Here is a 16,496-nt window from a genome sequence, read left to right as displayed (position 1 = left end):
CCTGGTCGTGTTGGGCACCAGGAATTTACAGTGACTCCAACTGTACTTTCCTCCAGTGGCTGCCTGGGTATAGGTTCAGAAATGGCCAGTAGTTGGGTTCATCCAGGGCTGGGGTTGTGACTGAGAGGGTGGTGAAAGGGGACAGGCCCAGGAGGTTTGAAGGATTAGCAGGGAAGTGATCAAAATGATGACTCTCAGCTGAATTGGACAGAGAAGCAGCAGAGGCATTGACTGCTCTGAGGTCCCATGAAGAGATCCAAATGCAAGATCCCCAAACAGTAAGCTCTACAAAAGGCCTGATCTTTGAAGCTTAAAATACAAAGCCCTTCCACTTTTTAGAAGGACACCAATTCCCCTCTGCCAGAATGAGTCACCTTCTGGAAGATGCCTTCTGTCACTATAGCCAGATATAATGATGAACTCCAGGGCGGGGGTGTCCCTAAAAGGGTATTCTACAAGCTACCAAATTATCCTTTCTATTTAATTGGAGTCCCTGCATTCCCTATTTGCACTGACTAGGACTTGGGACCTACCAGGCTGCTCTTAGTATTAAATCTAGAAATCAGGAAGCCTCACCTCCAGTTGTGTGTGTGTGTGTGTGTGTGTGTGTGTGTGTGTGTGTGTATGTATATACATACACATATATATGTATATGTGTATGTATATATATGAGAAGTCCTGTTGATGAGGCCCGGAACCCTTCTAAGAGCTGAACTGACTGTCTTGGCAGGGGTATATTTTCTCTGGAGACAAACCTGGGCTAGGATCTAGGGATTTTCTCAAGGCACCATCACAGTGCTTTCCTGTCCGGAGGTGGTAGGGAAGCGGTAGAGAGTATAGAGACTAGTTTATAGACTTTCCCATAAAATCTCCCCATTAGTTTGCCTCACTCACTTTCTGGGAATCTTGCAGAGGCTATCAAAGGAGATTTGGATTTCTAAGTGGATTATCTTGTTTGTTCAGCACTTGCAGGGCTGTGTGATTATCTACAAGCTTCCCCCTCATTTTGCCAGAGGAGTCTCCTCTCTTAGCCCCCATCCTACTGAGAAGTTGGCACAGAGTGAGGAAGGCTAAGATTCTGTCCTGAGTTTAGGGTTGTCGAAGGCAGCAACTTCCTTAGTGCTGGGCTGTTCCAGTCAACCACTGGTTACTGTTTCCCGTCCTCCTCACATGGCTCACATTCTTCAGAATAGAAACACATTAAAATGGCTTTTCTCCGATTTCAGAGAATTACGTAGCAACAACTCAATCTCGCTTTTGTGACGATACATCAGAGAGGCAAAAAGCAATACTTTATAAAGGTGGGTGAGAACAAAAGGTGAACATTATATTGGTTACCTGAAGGAAAATTTGCTATCTTCTTAAAGACCTTTATAGTGGATCCATTTGATATCTGAAAGCAAAGATAAAAAATATATGAGTTTTCAAAATTTAATGTATTTCTCAACTTCATTCATGAATTAGATAGCTGGATGGATCTTGCATTCTCTCACTTATTAAATATTTATCAAGAATTCCTACATTCTGGGCACTGTCCTGGAGGCTGGGGCTATAATGATGACCAAGACACTATCTCTGCCCTCAATGAGCTCACAGTCCTGTGAAGGAGACGGACAAGGCAGTGAGGTGTAGTGAGGCTGGGAGGGGCAGGCCAAGACACTGTAGGGCCAATGGGACGTGGGCCAGCCCTGGAGGAGGGGAAGACAAGGCTGTGCTAGGATGCACCCTGGCCTCTCAGGGGTCAAGAGAGGCTTGGGCCACTAACTTTTTGAGGTTCCTACTATTTTAAGAAATGCTGAAACAGGTGTTCAAAAACTTATCTAAAGCAGGTATCTAATCCTAGGACAGCAATTTCACATCTAGTATATACCCAACAGAAAGAAGTACATATCCTGAGAGTTAACTATTTGTAATTGCCCCATATTGGAAACAACCAAATATCATCAATGATGAAGTACTTTGGGGTATGTCCGTACCATAGAATATAGAACAACGAAGTGAACAAATTATTTGTATATATACAGTATATACATACTGTATGGGTAGACCTCACAATGATAACGTGAAGTAAAGGAAGCCACACAAAAGAAAATGTACCGTGTGATTCCATTCACATAAAACTAAAAAGAAAATAAATGAACACAGAAACAGTCAAACTATGATGTCAGATGTTTGCAGGAGAGGAGTTAGTGGTAGGGAGGGGACTTCTGAAGAACCTGTAATGTTCTCCTTCTTGACCTGAGTGGCACTTACGGGAAGTGCTCACTCTGTGACCATTCGTCCAGCAGTATACTTAGGATTTATTGTCTTTTCTGCAGCTATATCATATTTTTAAAAAGAAGCTTGTAAAGTCATAAAAATTGCATATACTTTTAAATAAAAACTTTAACATTTAAGTATGATTTACAGGAAAGCACTAAACATTCACTAAGTATGCAGCTCAGTAAATGTTCATGTACATATATACCTACATAAACACTACCCACGTGAAGATATGAAATATTTTAAGGTCCTAAGAAGTACCCCCGTTTTCCCTTCCCAGTCAGTAACCATTGCATCCTCAGGTAGAGGTAATCACTAGTCTGACTTCCACCTGCTCTTGAACTTCATATAAATGGAATCATATAATCCAGCTGACCCTAGAATAACATGGGGGTTAGGGGTACCCCCCCCACCATGCACAGCTGAAACTCCACATATAACTTTTAATTCCCCCAAAACTTAACTGCTAATAGCCCGACAGGAAGCCTTACCAAGACCAGTCAATTAACACATATTTTGTATGTTTTGTGTATTATATACTGCATTCGTGCAATAAAGCTAGAGAAAAAAATAGTAAGATCATAAAAGAAGATACATTTATAGTACTATACTGTATTTATTGAAAAAATCTGCATGCAAGGGGACCTGTGGAGTTCCGACCTGCATTGTTCAAAGGTCAACTGTTATATTCTTATGTCTGGCTTCTTAGGGTCAATAAAAGGTCTGTGATGTTTATCCACATTGTTGTAGCCACCAGTAGTTCTTTCTTTTAAAATTACTTTGTATTATTGCATTTATGAATCTACTACAGAAAAATTCCCATACAATACAAAGAAGTATTGATACATGTCAGCATAAACCTCAACATTATGCTAAGTGAAAGAAGCCAGTCACAAAAGACCACATAGTGTACGATCCTATTTATATAAAATGTCCAGAATAGACAGATTTATACATACAGAAAGTAGATTACTTGTTGCCTAAAGCAGGGGTTGGAAGACTGAAGAGCGACTGCTAATGAATTCAAGGTTTCTTTTTGGGGTGATGAAAATGTTCTAAAATTAGATTGTGGTGATGATTACACAACTCTAAATGCACCAAAAACCATTGAATTGTACATTCTAGAAGGTGACCTTTATGGTATATAAATTATCTCAATATAGAGCTGCTAAAAAAAAGTGCCACAGATTTTAAGTGCACACATTTGACAAATAAATGCTTTTACCACACTGACACACTATTGTAATGCCCATGCGTACTCTCCTTCATCAATAAAGTCAAGAGTTCTCACCTGAGGCCTTTTGGGACTGTGCAACGCAGAGCCAAATGGCCCTCCGGTGCAATCCTCCCCTACAACCAACCAGGAGAAGAAGCCCCTTTCAGACCAAGGGGACTAGTAGCTAAGATGCAGAGGGCAGGCCTCACTGTTCTGAGGGGCTAGTTCATAAAAATTTAAGACAAAGGGGCTTGAGGAAGAGGCAGGTCAGGGATACACAAATCCTTGCCTTCTTTCTGGGATTGTGGAGGGAGGATTAACGCTGTTGTTTTGGAACATGGTCAGCTAAGTGCTTTTCCCATCCATTCTCAAGTTCTCAGTCTTTTGAATTCTAATACTACTTTGGATCCAGCCTTTCCCAGTTTGGGAGAAAGGAGAAACCTAGAATTTCTCTACTGGGCTGCTGCACGTTGGTTATCAGAATGTACAAAGCTGTTTAGCAAGCACCGAAGGATTAAAGCCGAATCCCCTTCAGGTCGCACCACAGAGGAAGGAACACAGCAGAGCCAACCCTGCACAGACGACGGCCCGACTGCAGCTGTCCAGCCAGCTGTGTCTAACCAGCTGCTACACTGAGGCCAGAGGCCGCCAACTGCTGGTGTTCACGGCATCTTAGAGGGAGGGGGAGTTCTAGGTGCGGGGGGCTGGCTGGGCCATCAGGCCTCCGACAAGTGTCTCCAGCGTGGGTTCTGAACTCTTATTGAATTCTGCTCTGCTGTTATTGCCAAACATCCTCTCCTTTCCCCTTGAGCCATTCATTGTTTCCTGGTTGATTTTTTTCCATTCTCTTCCATATTTGATGCAATTAAAGTAAACACTCTGCACCGGCATCCCCTTAGCAACACTCAGACACCAAGTTTATGAGACCGTTTGAACAGCGTTATAAAATTCCTCCCCAGGAAGAGCTGGATAGGCTCTGTTTCTAAGCCAATAAATATCTTTTTATAAAAGGAAGCTGGTGATTCATTCTGGGTAATTGTCAAAGAATGAATCCCAAATGGATCCTGTTGAGTGTTGAGCCAATACTCCACTACTGTCAGACGCTTTGTGTGGCTAAGCGTGAGCACCCTCACCCTGTAAGCACAAACACCCTGGATGGGCCTTCTGATAAGGAGCGCTGCCAGAAGTTCAAACGTCTTCTCAAGAGCTGGCAACGACTCGCTGCTGGCACTGAGCTCAGGCATTAGGAGAGCGCAGACGCAGCTTGTACCAAGGAAATTTTACTCTGAAATTATCTCCCAAGAGCAAGTGTAAAGCATTTTATTAGTGGATGAGTTGTGTGTGTGTGTGTGTGTGTGTGTCTGAGCCTGCATGTATGAGTGTATTTCTAACTTGCACAGCTGCTCCAGGGCTGGAACATTCCCCCCCATGTGACACTTCACCGCCATTGTGAGACAGAAACTAGTTTATTTACAGATGTTGGGGAGTGGGGTGGGGTGGGGGGGGAAGGTTTCCATTTTCTATTTTGCACAAGTCAGCTGCTGCTGAGTTAAGGACAGAAATGTCTTTTGGAAAAGGGCCACAGAGTCTAAAGTGTTAAAAATATGATGCTGTTTGTTCCATCTGAGGAGCTCCAAATGCTTTCCTAAGAGTGACTCATTAATCCTCCTGTACTCCTGTGAGGCAGGGAGCATCCTCTGGGCCCCTACTTTAGGAATGAAAACCAAATTAAATCAAAGAAAGATTAATGTCACTAGATGGAAGCAGGAATGTTCCCCCAGCCCAGAGCAGAACTGGTAACACAGGGCTATTTCAAATTAAATTCCTTCCAGCCTCACGGTGCTCCAGGATTCAATGAGACAAGAAGGCTCTACCCCTTCGGGGATGACTGGCCCATGTTGGAACAGGGTGGAGAAAACTAGACACTCCTCCAGCAGCAGCATTAGGAATTGTGACCACACAGGGCTAAGAGGACTCATGTCAACAATTTCAAGTGACTCCTGAAATAAACAGAAGGTTTACCTCCTCCAAAGCATGTGCAATGAAGGTTTTCTTGTTGTAAAATATTTCTCTGCAGCGTAAGTTGAAGAAAATTCCATAAAAATAGATTTTCTAGATATATTAAGTTGAACTTGGATTTAACCTTACAAATCTGCCATTTTTGTAGGTAAGAATGGTCAAATATTGACCATTTCATATTGTTTAGCCTAAGAGAAAAGCTAGAATTTTTGCCTAAGAATTTTATGGAAAATTATGAAATTTTGTGATACCTTTTTTCTTAAAAAAATTGAAAACACAATAATCAATACAAATCACCATGTGGAAACCCCTATTGGTATCTCTCATTCCTAAAATGATATTCTATGGAAAACAGAGATCTATTCAACTAGTGTTGCCCCCGCAACCACTCATCAATTCTGTTCTCCCCGTCTTCCGCTTTGGCTCTTCCCACTGACACCCCAAGGCTGGAGGCAAATGAAAAAGGAATCTAATTTCTCGGGGCCAAAGGGATAACCTTACTCAGTCCATGAGCAAAGGAGGCTCAGGGCTCATCAGAGTATTTAGAAAGGACCCATCAGAAAATTCTCAACACACAAATCACACACGTGGCTTTTGACACCCAGGACAGAACACTAAAGGATTTTCTTACAACTAGTTAAAATGCCAGTAGGGCTCCTGCTTCTTCTTTGGTACTTGGAATTAAGCCTGGGCTAGTAGCAAACTCCCACTGAGGATTATTAGAGAGAACCCTAACCTCATCCTCTGGGAGCAAGCTTGGCCTCCAAGAGGGTGCCTGAGTTTGGGAACCTAAGCACTCCCCTGCTTTTCTTGGGCTGGAGTTGTGAGCTCTTTGATGCCTGAAAGAGGCCTTCTATCTGAGGGAGGCAACCACTGTGCTCTCCAAGGACTGCTGGCCTTTAATGAATCTAAGGTAGAATTAGAAATAAGGAACCATTCTGATAAACTCAATGACACGAGGTCTGTCAGAAGATTTGATAAACTCACTGACACGAGGTCTGTCAGAAGATTTTAAGAGATGTTACCTTCTTGACTTTGACATCGGAGACAGTAACTACCAGCATTTCTCATGACGCGGTCCAGTTTCCTAGCCAAGGCTGCCTTCAAGGCCGGGGCCACGGGCTACAATCTTGCTTCCAAGCAAGGACAGGGTGCAAGTGATTCCTTTTGCATTGGTTTCTAGCCTTGGAGCATCCGTGAGAAGAGCTATGAGAATTTGGTCAAGTTCCTCAGCCTCCCTGTCCCCTGGCATGGGAATGATAGGATCTACCTTGCCCGGCTGTAGCGAGGACTAAAACAGTTGCCGTTTGTAAGAGCTGCTGGAACAGTGCCCAGTGCCCAGAGCGCTCCCCTCATGTTAAATAAATAAACAAATCAATCTCTGAAGTCACCCATGCTGTGAGAGACCTTTAGTCAAATCCCTTTTACCTCAGTGTCACGGATGACACACCTGACCGGAAGGACCCCTGATTTTACCTAGCAGACACTTTGGAACATTCCATGAGCTTTAAATGTCATCTGAATGACAACGGTGGCATTAGCAGAGACCGCGTGGCATTAGCACAGGCCTGTTGCGAGAATATTCTTCAACACCAGTGGTTAGTCGTCTTTTCTGTTCAGTTCAGAATGAGACGTGCGATGTGCAGAGAACATTTCCTGCCGGACACAACACCTGTTCCGCACCCTTGATGCCACCCTCTAGCAGGGTGTGAGGGCCGTGACACTATCCAGCGAAAGGTCACATGGGGGTGCAGGGGAGGGGAAGAGAGAGCCTGGACCCAGAGACACACCGCCCCCCCCACAACTCCTCAGCTCCAGAACACACCGAAGTTTCCTTCATTGTAAATGACACACAGCGATGGCCAGTTAAGGAACCGCTTGGGGAAGATGTAATTATAGGGGAGAAAGATGCCTCTGGCTTAGTGTGTTTGTAGAGACGATGGTTTTACCCCTTGTTTGCATGGGACAGAATGAGACCACAGCAGACATCTGCCCTCCTCTGTGCTCATCTGATGGAAAAGGAGGGTCAGAAGAGCACCTTCGCCGTCGTGAATGTGATCGGCGCTCATGCATGCGAACAGTGCTGTGGTCCCTGTAGAAAGCAATCCTGCCCATGTCCGGGGTTGGCGAGGACGCCATCCTACAGAGGACAGAGCACGGCCAGCAACTGGGGGCTGTGGAGATTGCATCTGGCCCCCGAGATGCTGTATTTTTGCTGTGTCTTCAGATCCCCTCCAGAAACCTGTTCTTCAAATATTTGGACAGTAAATCATTCAGAGACCAGCTACACTCTATTTGCCCTAAGGACAGAAGAGGCAAGAAGAAACAGGCTCCCACTCCAGCAACAGGACTTTGTTTAGATAGGAGGAGGAACTGGCCGTCACTAAAGATTAACTTTAAAACCTAACTAATTTGGGCTAATTGGAGGGAGATGAGTCTGAATCACTTAAAATTCTGAGTTAGACCCTATTTTTAAATGAAATATAGTTTTTTGCTTTCAAGCACTTACAGTGACTCAAACTAGGGTGCTTTAGTAAATGAATAAGAGTGGTAATTAGCATCTTGTCTCTTCAGAGGGAAAAGCCAGCTCTAGGAGAAAATTTTTTAACGAAAGGGCAAAAGTAACGTCAGCCTCCCCCTGTCAAATTACTCCAGATTTTAATTCTGCGGGGGAACTACTAAACGGAGTACAGATTTAGCGGCCAAGGGTGATGGGGGATACTTTTTTCTGAGCAGTCTTTGAAAAACAGGGTATTTGAGATGGTCCAGGCATAGAGAGCACAGGGCCAATGACCTCCCCAGTTTCCTTCAAGCTCTCTGAGTTTCTTTGCCTTACGGCTTAGCTATTTAAACATAAGGAGAATCCTTTAAGCCCTTGTGTCCTAGTCTTGTCATTTATTACCACCATGTGGCAATGCTAGGGTATGAAGCCAATAAATCATTTGGACGGTTAGTGACTACAGGCCGGATTAATTTCATTATCATCCTTAAGCAGATAGGTGTCTAGCACGGCCGATGTCTCCAGTGAAGACTGATGTCCTATCTCTCCTGACAGCCTTCCCCTGGCCTTCCAGACAGCTATGGTGGCTCTTCCCTTTCCCTGCTGGAGAGTCTTGTCCTGCCTTCCCCCCGGCCCCAAACCCTTCCTTTGTGGCCCACCTTGTGCCCTGCGGTTGCTAGGGGACGCCAAGAAGCCTATCCGGGGTGCCCCACCTCGCACAGCTGAGAAGGCAAGCACCCTAGTCAAGAACATCAAAGGAGGGCATCGGTGGCGGGGTTCCTTCCAGACTGGCCAGACACACACTCGCTACCCAGACGCAGGGAAGGAAGGAGATGGCTCCCAGGCTTCATCACTGAACTTCAAACTGAAGCCATACTAAGCCCGTCTCTAAGGACTTCCACTCGCAGGGCAGCAGCCCCGACCCTAACCTCCTCCTCTCCATTAAAACAGCAACCCCCCCACCCGAGCAGTGTGTCTCGCAGTGCTGCGCGTCACAGGAAAGTCCCCTGGGGAGTTTCACGAACTCCACCGGCCAAGAGCTCTTGGCAAGAGGACACCAGGGTTGGCAAGTTCGAGTGGCAGGAGGGTGAGTCCAGAAGCAAGTTGTTGCTCCGTAGCTCTCTCTGCCAGGTGCTCTCCAGCAAAGGCTCTGGGGACAGCACCCAGCCAGGGGTCACCCCAAGCAGCTCTTCCCAAGCTGGCTCTGAGAACCACTCAGCCGGAGAGCCCCAGGGAGAGGGGTCCTCAGTCCTCTGCTCTCTCAGGAACAGTCTCTTCTTCCTCCCGGGGGAGGGGGCAGCCCACAGGCTCCACAGGCCTTGCTGTGCCAACCACGTGTTCCTGTGACTTCGAAAGACAGGAGGCGCCGACTTTCCAAGCGGTCTGGGAAGCTGCTCCTGCCCTCCTCTACCACCGGAAGAGCACCTGCGTCGGGGCCTCCGCTCGCCGCCGTCCCTGAGCGCCATCTTGACCCTCTGTCACCCAGAAGCTCTCCATCCCCTGCCCATCTCTGAGTCCCTCTGCTCGTCTCCATCTCAACAGCCACTACGTCATCAATCCTCATCTAAAATTCTTCTAGCGGCAGCTTCCAAGGGCCCCCGTTACCAGGTTTGTACCTCCTACCCATGTTCCACACACAGCCGCAGGCATTTCTGAGACACAAATCCCTCAAGATCCTCCAATGGCTTCTTTGGGGACAAAAATCAAATTCCTGAAGAAGCTGACAGAGCCGCACAATATGTCCCCCTTCCCCCACCCATGGCCTCCCTCCCGACTTCTCTGCCTTCCGCCTTGACAGGCTGTGGTGAACCCTGGGGCCCAACTATCTTGGTCCAAATCTTGGCTCCGCCAGTGGCTAGCTGCTGGTAAACCTCCCTGTGCCTCAGTGTACCCATCTGTAAAGAGGGTTAATAACAGCCCCCACCTCAGAGGTCTGCTATATAAAGGATGGAGTAAGCAAAAAGGAGGGGCAGGGTGGAGGACAGCGTCTGGCAGGGTGAGGCTTCCATCACATTGCCTGCTGTTGGCTCTCATGGCCACCCTCACACCTCTCGAGTTTTAGAGAGTTGACCAGTCTTCCTGTGGAAGAACTGTGGGGTATGCAGGCGCCCCATCCCAGCCTGGTTAAGTCCTCCTCTCCCTTCAGGTCTCTACTGAGTCATAGCTTCCCTCCAGGCAGCTTTCTCTGATGCTCCAAGCCACAGCCCCATCTCACTGTACATGTTGCCTCCTTCCTTGTCTCCGTCCCCTCTTCTCCCCTCCCTGAGGCGGCAGCCTCCTTGAAGTCAGGAACCTGGTCTCTGTTCCTCTTGCTGCAAGCCCAGCACTCGGCACAGAGCCGATAATCCACAAAGACCTGGGTAATGTGGCTGAATGACTCCCACAGTCCCAGCATGTTCAGGAACCTTCCCTGCCTCCTTTCTCTTTTTCTAGGTAGGCTTCTCTGGCACACAGCTCTCTGAGAGGGCACGTGCACCCCATACCCACCTTGGCACTCAGCCAGCACGTGGGTCATGGCCCCAGGAGGTTATGACTGAGTACTGTAAACAAACAAGAAATGTAGAACTTCCTCTGGGGGAAAAAAAAGGACACTACACAAAGGTTACAAGGTTCTGTGAACACTGTGGACAGCCGTGAAGCGATGTTTCCCGCCCAAACTGCAGGATGGAGAGCGATCCGTCAAGAGAAAATTGACGGTCTCAGAGGAGGACGCCGGGGGAACCACAGGCCACGACAGACGGGGGTTCCTGGGCGCTTCCGAATGAGCACCGAAGAACGCAATCAGCAAACTGTGCCAGAAAATGATGGGAGTTGTGTAATTTTTTAAAAAAGAATTTCCATGGCATCACCTGGAGATGATCTAATCAAGTCAGGACAGGGCCCGGGAAAGATGTCGGGGGCTCAGCCCCGCTCTTACCTCGTAGTGGCCGATGGTATTTAGCTTGGTTATTCCATCTTCGAGAATCACAGATGAACTATCAATATCCAGTAGTTCTTTCTGTCGCGTTCCCACTTGTAGCTCTGGGAAGGGAAAAAAAAGTATATTTTGTTCTCCTCTGACATTATAGTGAGAAAGTTTAAATAGTCCTCCGTAATAACAGTAGCAATTATTATTTATGGATACAGCTTAAATAAAGTGGTTAATATTAGTTTGAAGGTTTGGTGATATCTCAGCCAGACAGGGAGCCCGAGTTTTGTTTTGTTTTTGTTTTGTGTTTAGGGCTTTGACTTTTAAGACTATGTTTCCCTGGGGACGCCTGAGTGGCTCAGTGGGTTGAGCCGCTGCCTTCGGCTCAGGTCATGATCCCAGATTCCTGGGATCGAGTCCCGCATCGGGCTCCTTGCTCAGCGGGGAGCCTGCCTCTCTCTCCGCCTCTGCCTGCCTCTCTGCCTGCTTGTGTTGCTTTCTCTCACTCTCTTTCTGACAAATAAGTAAATAAAATCTTTAAAAAAAAAAAAAAAGACTATGTTTCCCTGAAGCTTATACTCTGAGGCCAAGCCTGGAAGTAAAGCCAATGAAAACAAAATAATGTATCCTGAGAGAGATGAAGCTCTGCATAAAATTCTAACACCAAATTTGTATGTTCCCAAGCAGGTGCGTTGGGACCAGTCTCCTGTCCGTCCCTGCATGGGGGGGCACTGGTGGGCTAACACCCCAAGCCACGGGCCTCAAGCTCTTTCATGGAGGTTGCCAACTTGTGCCCCAGGGCCAGAATGTGGCCCACTGATGAGTATTTTCTTTTGTGAACTTTCACAGTGTTTCACTTATTACTAATGTCAATTCAACACCAGCAGTCAAAGATCAGGAGATAGCTCATAAAAATTCAGACCGAGTTCTCTTTAAAAAAAAAATGGGATCATCTGCTAACACTGACCTCCACAGACCTACATGCAACTACTGGCTGAGGGTAAGTGGGACCTGCCCCCTTAGACACGGTGTCCTCCGCCAATGAAGGTGGGTCCCATTTCCTGGTGTCCTAGGTGGGCCAACACCCCTTATTTATGACAGTGGCTGCCCCTCTGGGCCTCTGAGTTTGTGAGCCTCTGCTAGAGGCCATCCCACCACAGCTGTTCTGGGATCGGATTCTAGTACAACTGTAAGGCTGGCTCCGAAGGTTCACCTTAATTTCCCCAGGCCAGCCCGGGAGGTGGCCGGCAAGATCATCATGGGAGCGGAAGCCTGGCAGGGCTGGGAGGCTGTGCCCCCACTTCCCATCAGGCTACAACGTGAAGCTTCTAGTTGACTTGCTCTGCTCCCTGCCTTGCCCTATCAGGAGGAACTGGTGGGCTCAGGGCACGGAGAGAGGGTACTGCCGCGGACTCCTCGGTGGCAGGACTGAGGCCGCCAGGCTGTCCTCCCTGTGGCTGTCAGCTCCCCGCACCCAGCTCCTGGCGGCCAGAACCACACACTGGCCAGAGGGAGGCTGCTGCAAGAGGTTGATGCTTCTGGGCAGTTGACCACAGTCTCCCATCTGGGTCTGCCTCTTTGACCCGACTGCTAACCAGGTGAGCCACAGTGGCCTTCAAGAACCCGACAGGCCACCCACAGGACACAGAAGAGAGGCAGAGGAGAGGGGCCTCGGCGGCCTTTCCTCTGCAGCCGCGTCACACACCTGCCACACATCTGCGCGGCTCCTTGCACCTGCCAGGCCCCGCCCCCTGGCTGCTCTAAATGGCTGTTCGGTGGGAGGTTTGGCTCTGGAGGGCCAGGTGGGACGACTTCAGTTGCCTGCTTCATCGAGGCTACAGCCGTACCTCGAGGGGAGATGAACCTGGTTACGCTGTCACCGCTGTGATTTTACTCTTCTTTCCTGTCCCATTATCTGCTATAAAATCGCACGGCGGTCTCTGGGGAGGGCCGCTGGGAGCTCAACTTTAAAACGCTGACGAACATTTGAGCGAAGCGGAGCCCTGTGAGCTCGCTCATGCGTCCGCTCGCCTCCGAAGTGTACAGCTAGAGCCCGAGAAAGAATTCGCAGCAGACGCTGCTCCGGGCTGGGGGCAGGACGCAGACCACGCTTGATGTAGGATGCGATTAGCAGCGAGGAAGATGACCTTTCCAGGGCGCGGGAGTTCACACCAGCGTCTGAGCCACCCGCTAATGACACGCTCGGTATCACAACAAACACATCAAATGCCAGTGCGAAACGCAACACAGGGAGAGGGCGCGGGGTTCCCGCCTTTTTGTACTTCCCCATGCAAGGTGAATCCATTCCGTCTCGGGGCGAGCAATCTCATGAATCTGATTTACAAACATAATATTTTTTTAAAAACCAGCGTCTTTGAAGGATAATGCTTCCTAGGAGGACTCATGCTGCTTGTGGGGGAGCCGTGCGGGCTCCGGGCCCCCAGATGTGCCCGCTGGGAGCGGCCTGGGTGAGTAAGCTTCCATGGCCGGCCGTGGGCAGGGAGAAAGGGGGAGACAGTGGGAGAGACATGCACCCCGGGGGGTGGGGCCAAATAACTCCCTCATTGCCTTACCGAGGCCAATTTCATTCAGCTGAAGTCCATAAGGAGAGCCATTTTTGCTTAGGAAAGCCTGGAAGATCTTTTCTTTGGCTTGGCCTATGGTGTCACAATCAAGAACATTGACTGAAATGTTCCGACAGACATCTGCACTCTCATTTTCCGGGATCTTTTCAAAGACAACGTTTAATGCCTGCAAGAACACACACAGGTTTCCCAGTCTATTAGATAATTGCAATCTGAAAGGCATTCATAAAAGACACAAACCTTGGTGAGTCCTACTAATACCTCTGACAGCACATTAGCAAACACTGTGTCGCATTATACTAGTTTAATCTTTTCCCCATAATCCATTCTTTTCAGGGATAATGGAAAGGAAAACAGAAAAGTGAAAACTCTCATTACAGAGCGAACATTGAATAAATATATCCGAGAGTAAAACATATATACCCATAAATATTCTAGAAGTCATGACTTCTAATTTCATCCTCCCCCTCCAAAAAAAAAAAAAAAAAAGGAAGGAAAATGTTCCACAGTAGATGAGGGCAGGCTGGTGATTATTGTTTTTATTAACAGGACCACAGAGTCCCAGAAGTGGAAGTTCCAGGTGACAAGAAAGGACAGGAGGTCCCCATATTGATCCTGCTGGAGGAGGTCACTTTTCAATGTGCGCATTAATGACAAGAACATTTATCTCCCCCTTCACTTGGACATCCTCAGTCAGCTTCCTGAGTCCTCATTAAACCCCCCTGAGGCCCCCACCCAGTACTACTAGTCTCACATGCTTTATTTTACATTTCAACGCCCGTTACTTAACGTTTCCTCAGTTAACGCTCTCCCGGTGTATCAAACCCTCAGAATGGGACACATGGGGGACGGAAGGCCTTGGTGAACATGTGAAAACACAGAACTAGGGAGCCTTTCAGGTTTACTTTGAGAACACACTCACACACCTAACACAACCAAGTTTACCTACTACAGCTCCTCAGGGGGCTGGGGGGGATCCCATTCAGAGAAAGGCTAGGAGTGTTCCTATAATTAGCATAGCACACAGTTTGTCTGAAGGCACCTTGGAGATGGCAGAATCGAGGGTCTGGTGTGAAATACCCAGTCATTTAACGTTTTTGAACCTGGCTGCCATGATGGAATGTAAAATGATTACTGGAAATGTTAAAAAAAAAAATGAAAACACAAGGGGAAATTGGGGATCCTTAGGGTTCACTCAACTTTCAAATGGGTATAGTAACACTGCGGGCCTTCTAATGTTGTGACAGAGATTAAATGAGATGATGCCTGTCACATGCTTGGCACAGGGACGGGCTGCTGGGACGGGCTGGATACTGATACTGAGGATGACGATGACAGCGGTGAGCGATGGTTTAGTGTAACTTCTCAGAACACTTACTACGGCTAGTGTCGTGTGCCACCACAAGGAGACACAGAGAGCCTGCTGAAGCCTAGCAGCCAGGGCTCAGACTCCACGCTCTGTGTCCAGCAGGGCAAGGGACGTGTTGCCTGCGAACAGTGGAACCACCTGCTCTGGGGACAGATCCCTCAGTTTTCTCTGCTACCCAGTGGGAGTCACAACAGCAACTGCCCCGGGCTCTGGGACTGGCAACTGAATTAACCTCAGGGCACAGAGCATGGGGTCTGGCTGGCAACCCTTGGGAAATGCGATGACAGAAGGACCACGGTCGTGGAGAGGGGATGGCAAACCCTGGGAGGGTGTCAGAGGCATGTCTTCTTGTCAGGGCCTTTGCACCTTGCTTCTACACTCCTACTGACAATTACACACAGTAAACTTTGGTCCAGTCCCAACTACATGATAAACACTCTGAGGCTGTGGGGTCTGAACTCTGCAGACCCACGGGACAGGACGGAAGGCAGGGTGTGTTGGCAGGAGGCCAAGGGCTGGGAGGACCATCTAGAAGGAATCAGGGAGGCCACTCCTATGCCAGAGTCCTCTCCCTTGCCTTCCTGGTTCAGCACATTGATTGACACCTGTCAACTTCAATTCTAGACACACTTCTTTTAATCGTCCCAACATCCTAGTTAGGGGGCTGTGTTCTTATTATCCCCATTTTTTTTTTTTTTTTTAAGTAGGCTCCAAGCCCAGTGCGGGGCTTGAACTCACGACCCTGAGATCAAGACCTGAACTGAGATCAAGAATTAGCTTAACTGACTGAGCTTAACTGACTGAGCCACCTGCCCACCCCAGACCCCCACCGACTTTTTAAAGTAACATTATCCTTACTTTTGAGTGAGGAAGTGGAGGCACAGAGGGGTCAAATAACGTGCACCGGGGACACAGCTCGTAAGTGGCAGAGCGAGGAGTGGGCACTGTGAACCATTCAGTGATGGGGTGTCCCCACACCCAGCCCTCTCTCAGCCCTGCTCCCACTCATAGCCTGGGAACCCTGGGCCTCTGGGACAAGCTGGAAGCAAAGTCCTGAGCGAGACGCCCGCCACAAACGGGGCTTCTAGAGGTGGAAACACGGGTCCTGCCCTCACAGTCCAAGTAGACCTGCCCCTGTCTCCCCACATCTCTGCATGCTGCTGTTGCACCAGGGAACGAGGGTGGTTACGTTGTTTCACGGGTCTTCCAAAGATAAAGACAACTGGAAAGCCACTCTTAATCAGAGCTCCAGCGATCTTAGCTTGTTTAATAGTTTTATAGGTATTTGTGAAATAACAATGTGACTACCTAAAGGGCACTATTGTCTTTAACAAAAACACCCCTTTAGAGGCAATAAATGTTCTACTTAAAAACATAACCAAAAGGAGAAAAAAAATTCTTAACTGGATGTAAAATAATGCAAATCTGCCACTACCTCCATAGCTAGATGGGTGGGAGAAAGGTAAAATGGTATTTGAGAGAGGCCACAGGGAATTCAGAGAGTCAATTCAAATTGATTTTTTTATGCTACGAACCTTAGTTCCAACAGCAATTTCCTAAAGCCTTACCTGGCGTCAGGGGCTCCCCGAGTGGGTCCCACCTTTTCACCGCACCCCCACCCCCCGGGCTCTGATTCC

The 16,496-nt window shown here is 48.0% G+C and overlaps 1 protein-coding gene across 1 annotated transcript in view; it reads right to left on the bottom strand.

Annotated features, from left to right (window-relative positions):
- Nucleotides 1–16,496, bottom strand: part of PLXNC1 (plexin C1) — a 144,125-nt gene that overhangs the window by 10,972 nt on the left and 116,657 nt on the right. Inside the window, exons 22-24 of the mRNA XM_047740059.1 lie at nt 13,479–13,656; nt 10,915–11,018; nt 1,339–1,393 (exon numbers count right to left, since the gene is read on the bottom strand). Coding sequence (XP_047596015.1) covers nt 1,339–1,393; nt 10,915–11,018; nt 13,479–13,656 — 337 coding nt within the window. The remainder of the gene's footprint in view (nt 1–1,338; nt 1,394–10,914; nt 11,019–13,478; nt 13,657–16,496) is intronic.

Source organism: Lutra lutra, chromosome 8 (genome assembly GCF_902655055.1).
Source record: "Lutra lutra chromosome 8, mLutLut1.2, whole genome shotgun sequence".
Taxonomy (NCBI): Eukaryota; Metazoa; Chordata; class Mammalia; order Carnivora; family Mustelidae; genus Lutra; species Lutra lutra.
The sequence above is the reverse complement of the archived record's forward strand: the minus strand, read 5'-3'. Positions and strand labels throughout refer to the sequence as shown.